The sequence below is a fragment of the Salvelinus namaycush genome, chromosome 19 (genome assembly GCF_016432855.1).
Source record: "Salvelinus namaycush isolate Seneca chromosome 19, SaNama_1.0, whole genome shotgun sequence".
In the NCBI taxonomy this organism is placed as follows: Eukaryota; Metazoa; Chordata; class Actinopteri; order Salmoniformes; family Salmonidae; genus Salvelinus; species Salvelinus namaycush.
Genome location: NC_052325.1, coordinates 40,245,261 through 40,261,614, shown reverse-complemented (window position 1 = coordinate 40,261,614; position 16,354 = coordinate 40,245,261). Strand labels below are relative to the sequence as shown.

Sequence of the window (16,354 nt, the reverse complement as noted above, 5' to 3'; positions counted from 1 at the left end):
TTATAGGAGGGGACCGAGAACGAACCCTTGTGGGGCCCCAGTGTTGAAGATCAGCAGAGTGGAGATGTTGTTTCCTACCTTCACCACCTGGGGGTGGCCCGTCAGTCCAGGACCCAGTTGCACAGGGCGGGGTCAAGACCCAGGGTCTCAAGCTTAATGATGAGTTTGGAGGGTACTATGGTGTTGAATGCTGAGCTGTAGTCAACAGCATTCTTACATAGGTATTCCTCTTGTCCAGATGGGATAGGGCAGTGTGCAGGGTGATGGCGATTGCATCGTCTGTGGACCTATTGGGGCGGTAAGCAAATTAAAGTGGGTCTAGGGTGACAGGTAGGGTGGAGGTGATATGATCAGCAAGACTAGTCTCTCAAAGCACTTCACGATGACAGAAGTGAGTGCTACAGGGCGATAGTCATTTAGTTCAGTTACCTTGGCTTTCTTGGGTACAGGAACAATGGTGGCCATCTTGAAGCATGTGAGGACAGCAGACTGTGATAGGGAGAGATTGAATATGTCCGTAAACACACCAGCCAGCTGGTCTGCGCATGCTCTGAGGACGCGGCTAGGGCCTTCAACTTCCTGTTATGTGTATTCCTGTAGGAGGAGCTATCTGCAGCCAAACAGTTCCTGTATTATGAGATGGGCTACAAGGCTCGCTCAGAGCAGCTGACCGACACCTCCGAGATCACCCTCACTCCTGCTGAGGTGGGCAGGTAAGACAGACAGGCTGGTGCAGAACCATCGCGGAGTGTTCACACTCTCTGCTCTCAACACAAATGTGACTTCCCACCGGAGACCGGGGTTCAAGCCCGGAGTTGACCCTTCCAACTATCCCGTTTGGTATCCCCTTTGTAACTTCCGATCTGTCTAAATAAAGCTTTTACATATATTTGAAAAAGACAGACAGACTTCACACTACTGTTCCCTTCTCCTCCTCTCTCCTCTCCTGTCTGTCTCAGAGGGCTAGCCTAGCACCGACCAAACAGCCACCCACCACTTCCTTTCTTCCGTCAACAGGTATATGAAAAGGTTCCACAAGTTTGACAAAGAAAATAAGGGCTTCATCACCACCGTGGATGTTCAGCGGGTATTAGAGGTAACGAACGATGCTCAGTCTCATGTTGCGTTTCCCTTTGTCCTCTCCTCTGGAGTGTGTGTGTGCAATTAGTGTGCGTTTGTCAGGCCTGTGGAAGGGGTATCAGATTTCTCTGCTTTAATATAACCACGGTGCTCCGCAACACAGCGTTGCTCTGATGGTCCGTTTTTAGTTCAGTAACCATGACACTCCGTTGCTCAGTCACACGACAGCAGCGCTCCCTCCAACTGATCTTATGCATGAGGAACAGTTGGGCTAATTATAAGTATGAGTTGACATAGCATTGTCAACTGATGTTTGAAGTATAATTCAGGCCTCTTAACATGTAATGATAAGGTTATGTTCATATGCTCTTAACCTTATCACACTCTTTGGATCCAAAACAACTTAACTAGAGATCCAATCAAAACATTATAACGGTATACTTATATAATGGTGATAATTGAAACAAAATTATTTTGTTTGGTTAAAAATGTAATTTGCCGTGCGGAGAGGTCCACAAGTGAATATTCAGATGTTGATTGCCATTGTGGTGGTGGTGAAGGTGGTGGTGGTAGTAGTAGCAGTAGTAGTAGCAGCAGTAGTAGTAGTAGTAGCAGCAGTAGTAGCAGTAGTAATAGTAGCAGTAGTAGTAGTAGTAGTAGTAGTAGAAGTAGTAGCAGCAGCAGCAGCAGTAGTAGTAGTAGAAGTAGTAGTAGCATCAGTAGTAGTAGTAGTAGTAGTAGAAGTAGTAGCAGCAGTAGGAGTAGTAGCAGTAGTAGTAGTAGCAGCAGTAATAGTAGTAGTAGCAGTAGCAGTAGTAGTAGTAGTAGTAGCATCAGTAGTAGTAGAAGTAGTAGCAGTAGTAGTAGCAGTAGCAGTAGTAGTAGTAGTAGTAGTAGCATCAGTAGTAGTAGTAGCAGTAGTAGTAGTAGTAGTAGCAGCAGTAGCAGCAGCAGTAGTAGTAGCAGTAGTAGTAGAAGTAGCAGTAGTAGTAGTAGTAGCAGCAGCAGTAGCAGCAGCAGTAGTAGCAGTAGCAGCAGCAGTAGTAGTAGTAGCAGCAGTAGCAGCAGCAGTAGTAGTAGTAGCAGTAGTAGCAGCAGTAGTAGTAGTAGCAGTAGCAGCAGCTCCTGCTGTTAGAATGACGTGTAGTGGAAAACATTCAAGTAGTGTTTGGTTTGAAACCCACTGGGGTATAACTATAGGGAGTATATAAGGTAGGCGCCTGTCATTAATCCCAACCTATTCACATCCATTCCATTGAAAGTGTATGGATTAGCTGTACACAAAGATTCATCTAGCGACAGGCCTCTGCAAGAGACCACTCTCTCTCTCTACTAATTGAGCTGTGGGTTGGCGGTGGGGGATGTGTGGGAGTTTCTGTCAACACAATCGAAATTAAATGTGTTTCATTGCTAGGGAGCAAATACCGGGGTGACATATTCATAAGAAGCCTCATCTCGGAGATGATATGAATATACTAGATAGGTGTCGCTCTGGATATTACTGTAGCTGAAGGGACTTGATGAGACCATGCTTGCGTCCCAAGTGGCACCCTATTCCCTATATAGTGCACTACTTTTGACCAGAGCTCTATGGGGCCCTGGTCAAAAGTAGTGCAGTATACAGGGTATAGGGTGCCATTTGGGACGGCAACCCATGTGGTTCATAGTTCTAGTGTTTGAGATGCGGACTCAGTACCTGCACCAGTTTACTGGGGACTGTTCTAAACTATGTTTCCTTTGTTTCAGAGTATCAATGTCTATATAGATGCAGACACCCTCCATGAAATTCTGAATGAAGTTGACCTCAATAAAAACGGACAAGTGGAATTTAATGAATTCTTGCAGGTAGAGTATATTAATTTTGTCTGGTTATAATCATTTTTGTGTTGTTTTGTGTCAAAAATATTTTAAATCCCACCTCAATTTTTGTTGTTGTGTGTATTACATTTTCTTTCCGCTCTCTAAAAAACGATATTTATTTGGTTTTCTAGAGTGTATAATAGTTCATGGTTTGAATAGATGTGTGTGCATGCTTACATGTGCAAGTGCATGCATGTGTGTCTGTTAGAGAGAGTGTGAAGCACACGCGCACACACATGGATGTGCTCCCTCCCTCTCTCCTCTCCTCTTGACACTGCCAGGCTTCTCCTGCTCGGTGACAATGATGAATGCAGAACATGAGACACATTAATGCAGGGGATTCTGGTCAATGTCAGCCCTTTCTTCACTGTGTCAAGTTAAACAAACAAGATCAAGGCAAAGGGAATGGTAATTATCCCTCAAGAGATAGGAGACGTGCTGTGAAGGCCTGGTTATGGGGGATCCGGCTCCTCTGCCATTCCTAAACATTGTCAGTCTTCCTCTGCCACTAGGGTCACTTCTGATCACCCTGCTCTTAAAAACAATGGTCCATATTCACAAAGCGTCTCAAAATAGAGGTGCTAGTCTAGGACCAACTACCCGCTGTCCATGTCATCTTATTCATTATGATTTAAAGTCAAAAACTGATCCTAGATCAGCACTCCTACTCTTGGACGCTTAATGAATACAGGCCCAATGTAATGTATAGAGAACATGCAAATGCTTCCCTCTGATCTGAGACAGAGAGGGAAGCATTTGCATGTTCTCTATACATTACATTGACTTCGCTCGGTGTTTAAGGAGGATTTCATTTGAGGTTGAGGTGGAGTGACCTGTCTGAGCCCTTTGTTTCACGTGTCAGACGTGTGAACATTTTATGGCGTCTTAAGAGCATATGCACTCTGCTGAAATCCAACTAATTAGGAAGGAATGGATATCTTTACGTTTAGCTGTTATATTAAGGATGAACTTCATCAATGTCTTTTGGATGTTAATTTAGTTAGGAATATGCTGTCTGCATGGAATCAAATAAAAAATGTTTAACTCTTCAGAAGGAGACAGCCTACCTATCCACTTAGTACTCTTAGACTTGGGCATCTCAGACTGCTGATCTAGGATCAGTTTCACAATGAATAAGATCAACTGGACAGGGGGAACCTGATCCTGATCAGCACTCCTACTCTGTGACATTTCATACATACAGCCCCTGGACCAAATTGAGTGGCTCCAAAAACCTGGTTTAATCTTCATTAGTGTACTTTTTGAGTGGCAGAACCATTTATTTCCTGGGTTTCTGATGGTCTTGGAGTGGAGTCCAGTGGCTGAAGCTGGAGGTTCTGGTTATGGTGGTATTATGGATAGACATGGTCTTCCTCACATAAGGCATGAGCTGACTTACAACCAGGATGGCCGGTGAGCTGAACATGTTCTAGCATGATAATGATTGAGCCAGCATCCCCCTTTCTGTCTTTCTCTCTCTCTGTCTTTCTCTCGCTCTCTCTCTTTCTTACTCTCTCTCTTTCTTACTCTCTCTTTCTCAATTCAATTTGCTTTATTGGCATGACATAACAATGTACATATTGCCAAAGCTTATTTTGGATATTTACAATATAAAAATGAGAATCAAAATTGTCAATGTGACAACAGTAACAACACTAACCAAGGGTCAAAATAACCATACATTCAACAATAACAATAAACATACAGTAGAGGACATGTGCAGGTTGATTGGTCTGTCAGACACTGTCCCTCATCTTATGGCAGGCAGCAATGTAGTGCGCTGCCAACCCACAGCTCTCTGCGTCCTCCCCCAACAGGACTGGTAGCCTATTCTCATCAGAGAGGTCTTTGAAACCTTTATATTTTTTACATTTTGTCAGGAAATGCAGCTCTGTCTCAGGTTCTGCTGTGATGCAGTGGTTGCACAGCCTTTCCTCTACAGGGAGCCAGGTTTTCCTGTGTCTACCCTTCTCAATGGCAATGCTGTGCTCACTAAGCCTGTACTCTGTTAAGGTTTTTCTAAGGTTTTGATCAATAACCATGGTCAAATAGTTAGCCACGGTGTACTGTCAATTTAGGCCCAGATAGCACTGCATTTTGCTTTGTGCTTGTGCTTCCCAATAAGCAATGTAGTTTTGTTTTGATTGCTTTGTAATTTGTTTTATTCTGATTGATTGGATGTTCTGGTCCTGAGGCCTCTGTGTGTTAGTAGAACAGGTTTGCGAACTCAGCCCCAGGACTAGCTGGATGAGGGGACTCTTTTCTTTGTTCAGCTCTTGGCATTGCAGGGCTTGGTAATGATATGGGAGGGGGTCACTGTATTTTAGATGTTTCCAAAATGTAATTGCTCTTTTTTGAGTTTTTATTATTAGTGGATATTGGCCTAATTCTGCCCTGCATGCGTTGTTTGTAGTGTTCCTCTGGACATGTAGGAGAATCTTACAGAACTCTGCATGCAGGGTTTCAATGGGGTGTTTGTAGTGTTCCTCTGGACTTGTAGGAGAATCTTACGTAACTCTGCATGCAGGGTTTCAATGGGGTGTTTGTCCCATTTGGTGAAATCTTGTTTTGCAAGTGGACCCCACACCTCACTGGCATAAAGTGCAATTGGTTCAATGACACATTCAATTAGTTTTAGCCAAATTTTAATAGGTATTTCAATTTGAATTTGTTTTTTAATGGCGTAGAATGCCCTGCGTGCTTTCTCTCTCAGTTCATTCACTGCATCATTAAGGTGTCCAGTTGAGCTTTAAGTGATTGTAGTGTGTGCAGTACTCTATATATTTTGTACCAATTGAGAACTTAGTCTAATTCCCTGAGATCTGGATATTCTCTGGAAAATCATTATTTTAGTAATTTTGGGGTTTACTGCCAGGGCCCAGGTCTGGCAGTACTGCTCTAGCAGGTCCAGGCTCTGCTGTAGGCCATGTGCTGAGGGTGACAGCAGGCATAGGTCATCTGCGAAGAGTAGGCATTTAACCTCTGAATTGTGGAGACTAACACCAGGAGCTGTGGATTTTTCTAGAATAGTGGCTAATTCGTTGATGTAAATATTGAAGAGTACAGGGCTCAGATAGCATCCCTGGCGAAGGCCCTGCCCCTGGTTAAAGAATTCTGTTCTTTTCTTGCCAATTTTAAAGCTACACGTATTACATGTATACATTGATTTAATTATGCCATATGTTTTACCCCCTACACCACTTTCAATAACATAACAGTCCTGTATGCCAAATAAAATCAAATGCTTTTTTGGAAGTCGATAAAGCAAGATTATATTTTGGTATTATTTTGGTGGACATATTTATCTATCAGGGTGTGTAGGGTGTAAATATGATCAGTCGTGCGATGTTTTGGTAAGTCGTGCTTATTAAGGAAGTTTAGAACTCTTACATTTATAATACCACCGAAAACCTTCCCCAGGTTACTGTTCAAACAAATGCCTCTGTAATTGTTAGGGTCAAATTTGTCTCCATTCTTAAAGATTGGGGTTATGAGTTCTTGATTCCAGATGTCAGGGAAATAACACTCAGGATCAAATTAAACAGTTTTAATATAGCCAATTGAAACTTTGCACTAGTGACTTTGAGCATCTCATTTAGGATGCCATCAGGTCCGCATGCTTTTTTTAAATTTGAGGGCCTGAAGTTTCTTATAGAGGTCCTGGTCAGTAATTGGGGAGTCCAATGGATTTTTATTGTCCTTTATAGCTTTTTCTAATCCATTCAATTTCTCATGAATAAGGCGTTGTTCTGCGTTTGTGTCAATTTGAACGGTGTTGTAGAGTGTTTTAAAATGGGTTGTCCATATGTCACCATTTTGTATCGCTCATTCCTCTTGTTTCAAAAAAAAAAAATTCTACAGTTTTGCCAGAAGTTGTTTGTGTTTATGGACTCCTCAATTAGTGTCAGCTGCTTGCTGTTGTACTGTGCTTTTTTGGTTCTGAGTGTACGTTTATAGAGTTTTAAAGTCTCACAGTAATGAAGGCGTAATTAACCATTATTTGGGTCTCTGTGCTTTTGGTTGGATAGTGTTCTAAGTTTTTTCCTTATAATTGTACAATCAGCATCAATCCAGTTGTCATCTGTGGTCTTTTTTGTTTAGTTTTTTTGATCAATTTCAGTTGTGCTTCTTTTGCTGTTTGCCTGAATATATAGTTGATGTTTTTTACTGCTAGATTGATGCCTTCTTTACTGTGAGTGAATGTGGTATCCAGAAAGTTATCTAAGAGTGTTTTGATATTTTGGTTACACATTTCTTTTTGGTATTCTTCTGTGCTGTTTTGGGCCCATCTGTCTGAATTTCTGATGTTGTATAGCTTACTGGGCTGTGAATGTGTGGTTGTTTCCATGTCTGTTCTTTTGAGGAACAACGTCATTTGGCTGTGATCAGACAGAGGTGTTAGCGGCTTGACAGTGAATGAGCTGAGAGAGAAAGGGTCAATGTCTGTAATCATATAGTCTACTGTGCTGTGGCCAAGAGGTGAGCAATACAGTCGTGGCCAAAAGTTTTGAGAATGACACAAACATTAATTTTCACAAAGTTTGCTGCTTCAGTGTCTTTAGATATTTTTGTCAGATGTTACTATGGAATACTGAAGTATAATTACAAGCATTTCATAAGAATCAAAGGCTTTTATTGACAATTACATGAAGTTGATGCAAAGAGTCAATATTTGCAGTGTTGACCCTTCTTTTTCAAGACCTGCAATCCGCCCTGGCATGCTGTCAATTAACTTCTGGGCCACATCCTGACTGATGGCAGCCCATTCTTGCATAATCAATGCTTGGAGTTTGTCAGAATTTGTGAATTTTTGTTTGTCCACCCACCTCTTGAGGATTGACCACAAGTTCTCAACGGGATTAAGGTCTGGGGAGTTTCCTGGCCATGGACCCAAAATATCGATGTTTTGTTCACCAAGCCACTTAGTTATCACTTTTGCCTTATGGCAAGGTGCTCCATCATGCTGGAAAAGGCATTGTTCGTCACCAAACTGATCCTGGATGGTTGGGAGAAGTTGCTCTCGGAGGATGTGTTGGTACCATTCTTTATTCATGGCTGTTCTTAGGCAAAATTGTGAGTGAGCCCACTCCCTTGGCTGAGAAGCAACCCCACACATAAATGGTCTCAGGATGCTTTACTGTTGGCATGACACAGAACTGATGGTAGTGCTCACCTTGTCTCCTCAGGACAAGCTTTTTTCTGGATTCCCCAAACAATTGGAAAGGGGATTCATCAGAGAAAATGACTTTACCCCAGTCCTCAGCAGTCCAATCCCTGTACCTTTTGCAGAATATCAGTCTGTCCCTGATGTTTTTCCTGAAGAGAAGTGGCTTCTTTGCTGCCCTTCTTGACACCAGGCCATCCTCCAAAAGTCTTCATCTCACTGTGCGTGCAGATGCACTCACACCTGCCTGCTGCCATTACTGAGCAAGCTCTGTACTGGTGGTGCCCCGAATCCCGCAGCTGAATCAACTTTAGGAGACGGTCCTGGCGCTTTCTGGACTTTCTTGGGTGCCCTGAAGCCTTCTTCACAACAATTGAACCGCTCCCCTTGAAGTTCTTGATGATCCGATAAATGGTTGATTTAGGTGCAATCTTACTGGCAGCAATATCCTTGCCTGTGAAGCCCTTTATGTGCAAAGCAATAATGACGGCACGTGTTTCCTTGCAGGTAACCATGGATGACAGAGGAAGAACAATAATTCCAAGCACCACCCTCCTTTTGAAGCTTCCAGTCTGTTATTCAAACTCAATCAGCATGACAGAGTGATCTCCAGCCTTGTCCTCGTCAACACTCACACCTGTGTTAACAAGAGATTCACTGACATGATGTCAGCTGGTCCTTTTGTGGCAGGGCTGAAATGCAGTGGAAATGCTTTTTGGGGATTCAGTTCATTTGCATGGCAAAGAGGGACTTTGCAATTAATTGCAATTCATCTGATCACTCTTCATAACATTCTGGAGTATATGCAAATTGCCATCATACAAACTGAGGCAGCAGACTTTGTGAAAATTAATATTTGTGTCATTCTCAAAACTTTTGGCCACGACTGTAGGTGAATCTCCCCAAAGTGTCATCACAGCTACCGTCAAAAATAGCACCGAAGCAGCCAGAGTAATTATAGAGACCAACGTGGAATACCTAAATACTCATCATAAAACATTTCTGAAAAATGCATCGTGTACAGCAAATGAAAGACAAGCATCTTGTGAATCCAGCCAATATTTCAGATTTTTTATGTGTTTTATAGCGAAAACACAATATAGCATTATATTAGCTTACTACAATAGCCTACCACACAACCGCATTCATTCATCAAGGCACGTTAGCGATAGCAATAGGCACGTTAGCGTTAGTGAATAAACCAGCAAAAGATATTAATTTTCACTAACCTTCATAAACCTTCCTCAGATGACAGTCCTATAACATCAGGTTATACATACACTTATGTTTTGTTCGAAAATGTGCATATTTAGAGCTGAAATCAGTGGTTATCCATTATGCTAACGTAGCTTCTTTTTCCCAGAATGTGCGGATATTTCTATTAGACTCTCACCTATTCTGACCAAATAGCTATTCATAAACATTACAAAAAAATACATGTTGTATAGGAAATGATAGATACACTAGTTCTTAATGCAATCGCAGTGTTAGAATTCTAAAAATATCTTCATTACGACATAAGGCTTATGTTATAGCGAGAGAGTGGCCAAAACCTGGGCGCAAAACTACTAGTACACAGTTCGACAGATATATGAAATAGCATCATAAAATGGGTCCTACTTTTGGTGATCTTCCATCAGAATGTTGTACAAGGTGTCCTTTGTCAAGAACAATCGTTGTTTGAATTTAGAACGTCCTTTTTCCCTCTTGAATTAGCAAGCGCACTAGCCAAGTGGCGCGAAGCTCTCCTTTCTGAACAAAGGCACACAACGCAACACGCCTAACGTCCCGAATAAATTTCAAAAATCTAATAAAACTATATTGAAAAAACATACTTTACGATGATATTGTGACATGTATCAAATAAAATCAAAGCCGGAGATAGTAGTCGCCTATAACGACAGCTTTTCAGAAGGCAATTCCAGGTCCATCTTCGCGCTTTCCAGAAAACAGGAAATGGATGACTCGTCGTGCCAAGAGGATTTATTCCACCTCAGACCAAGATAAACACTTCATTTCTTCTCTCACTTCCTCTTGACATCTAGGGGAAGGTGTATGACGTGCATGTATACTCATACGTATCATGCCCATTTATAGGCAGGCCCTTGAACAGAGCATCATTTTCAGACTTTCCACTTCCTGGTCAGAAAGTGTGCTGCCAAATGAGTTCTGTTTTACTCACAGACAAAATTCAAACGGTTTTAGAAACTAGAGAGTGTTTTCTATCCAATAGTAATAATAATATGCATATTGTACGAGCAAGAATAGAGTACGAGGCCGTTTAAATTGGGCACGATTTTCCCCCAAAGTGAAAATAGCACCCTCTGTCCTCAACCGGTTAAGGCAGTTAGAAACAGTATGGCCTGTAATAAAGCTGTCCCCTCATGTGGTCGTTAGATCAGGTAGTGTTCCTGTGCGCGCATGTGTCCCCACAGATTTCCCTGGGCCTGGAAATGGCACATCTCTTCCTCAAGGGTGGGGAAGGTCTCCTCTGAGTAATATGGGGATTCTGGGGGGGGGGGATATACAGTTGAAGTCGGAAGTTTACATACACCTTAAACAAATACATTTAAACTCAGTTTTTCACAATTCCTGACATTTAATCCTAGTAAAAATTCCCTGTCTTAGGTCAGTTAGGATCACCACTTTATTTTAATAATTTGAAATGTCAGAATAATAGTTGAGAGAATGATTTCTTTCAGCTTTTATTTCTTTCATCACATTCCCAGTGGGTCAGAAGTTTACATACACTCAATTAGTAATTGGTAGCATTGCCTTTAAATTGTTTAACTTGGGTCAAACGTTTCGGGTAGCCTTCCACAAGCTTCCCACAATAAGTTGGGTGAATTTTGTCCCATTCCTCTAGACAGAGCTGGTGTAACTGAGTCAGGTTTGTAGGCCTCCTTGCTCGCACATGCTTTTTCAGTTCTGCCCACACATTTTCTATAGGATTGAGGTCAGGGCTTTGTGATGGCCACTCCTTGCCTTTGTTGTCCTTAAGCCATTTTGCCACAACTTTGGAAGTATGCTTGGTGGTCATTGTCAATTTGGAAGACCCATTCGCGGCCAAGCTTTAACTTTCTGACTGATGTCTTGAGATGTTGCTTCAATATATCCACATAATTTTCCATCCTCATGATGCAATCTATTTTGTGAAGTGCACCAGTCCCTCCTGCAGCAAAGCACCCCCACAACATGATGCTGCCACCCCCGTGCTTTACGGTTGGGATGGTGTTCTTCGGCTTGCAAGCCTCCCCCTTTTCCCTCCAAACATAACGATGGTCATTATGGCCAAACAGTTCTATTTTTGTTTCATCAGACCAGAGGACATTTCTCCAAAAAGTACGATCTTTGTCCCCATGTGCAGTTGCAAACCGTAGTCTGGCTTTTTATGGCGGTTTTGGAGCAGTGGCTTCTTCCTTGATGAGCGGCCTTTCAGGTTATGTCGATATAGCACTCGTTTTACTGTGGATATAGATACTTTTGTACCTGTTTCCTCCAGCATCTTCACAAGGTCTTTTGCTGTTGTTCTGGGATTGATTTGCACTTTTCGCACCAAAGTACGTTCATCTCTAGGAGACAGAACGCGTCTCCTTCCTGATCGGTATGATGGTTGCGTGATCCCATGGTGTTTATACTTGTGTACTATTGTTTGTATTGTTTGTACTATTGTTTGCTCCCAAGGATAAACCAGACTTGTGGAGGTCTACAATTTTTTTTCTGAGGTCTTGGCTGATTTCTTTTGATTTTCCCATGATGTCAAGCAAAGAGGCACTGAGTTTGAAGGTAGGCCTTGAAATACATCAAGGGGAAAACACCTCCAGTTGACTCAAATTATGTCAATTAGCATATCAGAAGCTTCTAAAGCCATGACATCATTTTCTGGAGTTTTCCAAGCTGTTTAAAGGCACAGTCAACTTAGTGTATGTAAACTTCTTACCCACTGGAATTGTGAGACAGTGAATTATAAGTGAAATAATCTGTCTGTAAACAATTGTTGGAAAAATTCCAACAATTGAGTTTTAATTGTGGAGTTTTAATGACTCCAACCTAAGTGTATGTAAACTTCCGACTTCAACTGTATAAGGATTTAAACGTTTTTAAATGGTCCTGCTGCTGTGTCTTGTCTTCAGTTAATGAGTGCTGTGAAGAAGGGCCAGGTGTCGGCCAACCGTCTGGCCATACTGATGAAGACGGCTGAACAGAGCCTGGACCAGACAGAGCCCCTCGAGCAAAGGGAACCTGTCGACCAGAGGAAGCCCGTGTCGGTGGACCGTAGCGGGGGAGGAGTGTGAGACTTAGCCCCCCTGGCCCTGGTACTTCCTCCGGACGATCCTCGTCACACAACCCTGGGGCCGTATGTATTGCACCTCAAAGTATGAGTGCCGAATTAGGATCAGTTTTGCATTCTAGATCACAACAAATAAGGTTATATGAACCTGATCCTAGATCAGCGCTCCTACTCAGAGATGCTTGATGCATACGGCCCTGCTCCAGCCTGGTCGCCACAGATCTATGTGCTTTAAACAACCCGTCTGACTTGTATGTTGCCATGGTCATGTCATGTGATATCATATCATAGATGTGATGTATGACATGACAACGGAAGTCACAAGGGTTGGCTAAAGCTCATATGGTGTTGTATACAGACCTGGACAACCCAAAGGTACGAAGCTCATTATCTTATGTCTTCCATGGGAGTTGTTCTACTGATACAGGCTCGTGTTCTATCACTGCATCAACACACATGTAGCCGATGCCTCGTCTTGAATCTTACAAAACTGCTTCCATATTTATTGAGATATTTATTGAGATATGAAATGAGTAATTATTGGGACACTGTTGTTTATTTCAATGTATTTATTTCAATGTATTTATTTATTATTTGTTTTTACACATTTCAACAACAACAAATTCTTAGTGTATGATGTTACTGTTGTTTTTAACATTGCCCGAGAGCGTACAACTGAATGTTAGAAACAATGCAGAGTGATATGCAACGTACGTTGACGACTTGAATTGCACTCATAGTGGTCTTTTTCAAAAAGGGTTTTGTTGTGTACCGTACTCCTGTGCCATTTTATACATTTTCGATACTGACAATCTAAAGGGAGGCATTTTCTACAAATAGTGTTTGCTGGATGTTGTGAGTTTTGACCGCACTTTCAGCAAACTTCTATGGTCCACATTAAGTAATGCAATTTAACTGTTCTATTCAATGCAAGGCTTAATTGGAAAACGATAGCATTTTTCACTCACTCATTTTATCCCTTTCAAATGGACTCTAAATGCTAGATATTTATTATATTAATTTAGTCGACGTCAAATGAGATACAAATCAACAGTAAGCATCTTTAAATATTCCACAGTAGGTGCATGTGATTGGTTCCTGGAAACATTATTGTCTTGCATGATTTTATTATGCTGAATGGGATTAAGTGTTGTATTTGATGCTGGCTTTTAATTTCTGTATCTGTCTGTGCACTTGGTGTTTTTATGACTATTCATTTATTACTTATGGTTTGTCTGGTTAGCCACTTGCATTTATAGAGTAATAAGGGAATGTATTTAATGTGCCTTGCTATCAGATCCAGTGCGAATTGAGAGCATGAATCAACAGAGCTGATTAAACCATACTCTTCCTGGCTTTTAAGCATGCTTAATTTCACAGTAACTATAAATAAAGCAATTATTTTCTCATGCACACTGTTAAAGTACAAAATGTAATGTGTTTGCCCCTAGTACAACAATTATGTATGAGGGCAGTTTCAAAGAGTTACATCTCTAGCTATCAGTTCTTAATTAATCCACTTTGAAAGTTGACCAGGGAGCACGAGACCAATTCACTGAAACCGTGGCTGTTGTTGTTCTTTTCATTTGTTTGAATAAAACTCACATTATTAGCTAATTGGTTTTAGAATACATTGATGGGAAATGTAAGGGTTAAATGTAGGGAGTTATAATACATATTTATGCCGGGCTTAGTCTTCAGATTGTTTCTCACCAGCCATAGGGGTGTTATGCAACTCCTCAAAAGGACAACATCAGTGATATTCTCAGTACATAGTACTTGGGAGGGCTTATCCATTCTTCTACTGCCCGCTCCAGCACTAGGATACTTGATGTATGATTTGGATTTACTCTTTTATTTGGATGGTAGGATGGCCAATTGTTGTTCTAATGCAGTTGGGTGAAGTTTTGTCGTCCTTCTGACAAAAGCAATGGAATGTACATTTTGTTGCTGCATGAAGCGACTGCTTTCAGCAATAAGTATTAATAGAGTACCAGTCGAAAGTTTTAGAACACCTACTCATTCAAGGGTTTTCCTTTATTTTTACTATTTTCTACAATCGTAGAATAATAGTGAAGACATCAAAACTAGGAAATAATACATATGGAATCATGTAGTAACCAAAAAAAGTGTTAAAACTTCTTCGGGATCGGTGTCCCTTCCACTGGATGCGATTAGCATGAGGTTGTAAGTAACAAGAACATTTCCCAGGACATAGACATATAAGGATATTGGCAGAAAGCTTACATTCTTGTTTACAGTAGCTCTTACAGTAAAATACTACCATGCTATTGTTTGAGGAGAGTGCACAATTTTGAACATGAAAAGTTATTAATAAACAAATTAGGCACATTTCAGCAGTCTTGACACAACATTTTGAACAGAAATACAATGGTTCATTGGATCAGTCTAAAACGTTGCAAATTCGCTGCTGCCATCTACTGGCCAAAATCTAAATTGCACCTGGGCTGAAATAATACATTATGGCCTTTCTCTTGCATTTCAAAGATGATGGTCCCAAAAAAATACAAAATATATATTTTTTCTTTTTTATTATCTTTTACCAGATCTATTGTGTTATTCTCCTACATTCCTTTCACATTCTAAAAACGTCTAAGTGTTGCCTTTCAAATGGTACCAAGAATATGCATATCCGTCATTTTAGGCGAATATTTAAAAAAAAGAGGTTATTAAAACAAACAAAATATATTTTAGATTTGAGATTATTCTAAGTAGCCACCTTTTGCCTTGATGACAGCTTTGCACACGCTTGGCATTCTTTCAACCATCTTCATGAGGTAGTCACCTGGAATGCATTTCAATTAACAGGTATGCCTTGCCTCTCAGATTGCAGCCCAAATAAATGCAAAAACATCTCAAAATCAACTGTTTAGAGGGGAGTGCGTGAATCAGGCCTTCATGTTCGAATTGCTGCAAAGAAACCACTATTAAAGGACACCAATCATTTGGTCTGATTAGTCCAAATTTGAGATCTTTGGTTCCAACCGCCGTATCTTTGCGAGACGCAGATTAGCTGAACGGATGATTTCCGCATGTGTGTTTCCCACCATGGAGCATGGCGAAGGAGGTGTGATGGTGATGGTGTGGGGGGTGCTTCGCTGGTGACACTGTCATGATTTATTTAGAATTCAAGGCACACTTAAACAGCATGGCTACCACAGCATTCTGCAGCGATACGCCATCCCATCTGGTTTGCGCTTAGTGGGACTATCATTTGTTTTTCAACAGGACAATGACCCAACACACCTCCAGGCTGTGTACGGGCTAGTTGACCAAGAAGTCGAGTGATGGGGTGCTCCATCAGATGACTTGACCTCCACAATCACCCGATTGAGATGGTTTGGGCTGACTTGGACCACAGAGCAATTGCTCAGAATATGTGGGAACTCCTTCAAGACTGATGGAAAAGCATTCCAGGTGAAGCTGGTTGAGGGAATGCCAAGAGTGTGCAAAGCTGTCATCAAGGCAAAGGGTGGCTACTTTAAAGATTCTCAAATATAAAATATATTTTTATTTGTTTAACACTTCTTTGGTTACTACGTGATTCCATATGTGTTATTTCGTAGTTTTGATGTCTTCACTATTATTCCACAATGTAGAGTAGTGAAATTAAAGAAAAAGTCTTGAATGAGTAGGTGTGTCAACTTTTGACTGGTACTGTAAAAGATGCAGGTAAGTTCATCAGTATTGAACTCCAACAGTTATGTCTGTATTTCTTGTATTTATTTTTTTGTGAACATTGTTTTTATCGAGTCACTTAATCATTACAATGAATGTGAAATATTAAAATTGTTCAACAATCTTTTGCCTGTATTTCTGACAATATTTTCTGCATCCCCTGCTTTTAACAGTAACATTCCTCTGTTTCAACAGGAACAGGCGTGTCTCCCCAGCAAAATTAAATTAGTTCTGTGAAAGTTCCCAGAACATTTGTTAGG

General features: G+C 41.2%; 1 protein-coding gene across 1 annotated transcript in view; it reads left to right on the top strand.

Annotated features, from left to right (window-relative positions):
- Nucleotides 1-12,399, top strand: part of LOC120064023 (glycerol-3-phosphate dehydrogenase, mitochondrial-like) — a 35,902-nt gene extending 23,503 nt beyond the window's left edge. Inside the window, exons 13-16 of the mRNA XM_039014334.1 lie at nucleotides 601-713; nucleotides 1,018-1,096; nucleotides 2,827-2,925; nucleotides 12,238-12,399. Coding sequence (XP_038870262.1) covers nucleotides 601-713; nucleotides 1,018-1,096; nucleotides 2,827-2,925; nucleotides 12,238-12,399 — 453 coding nt within the window. The remainder of the gene's footprint in view (nucleotides 1-600; nucleotides 714-1,017; nucleotides 1,097-2,826; nucleotides 2,926-12,237) is intronic.
- Nucleotides 12,400-16,354: the final 3,955 nt, after the last annotated feature.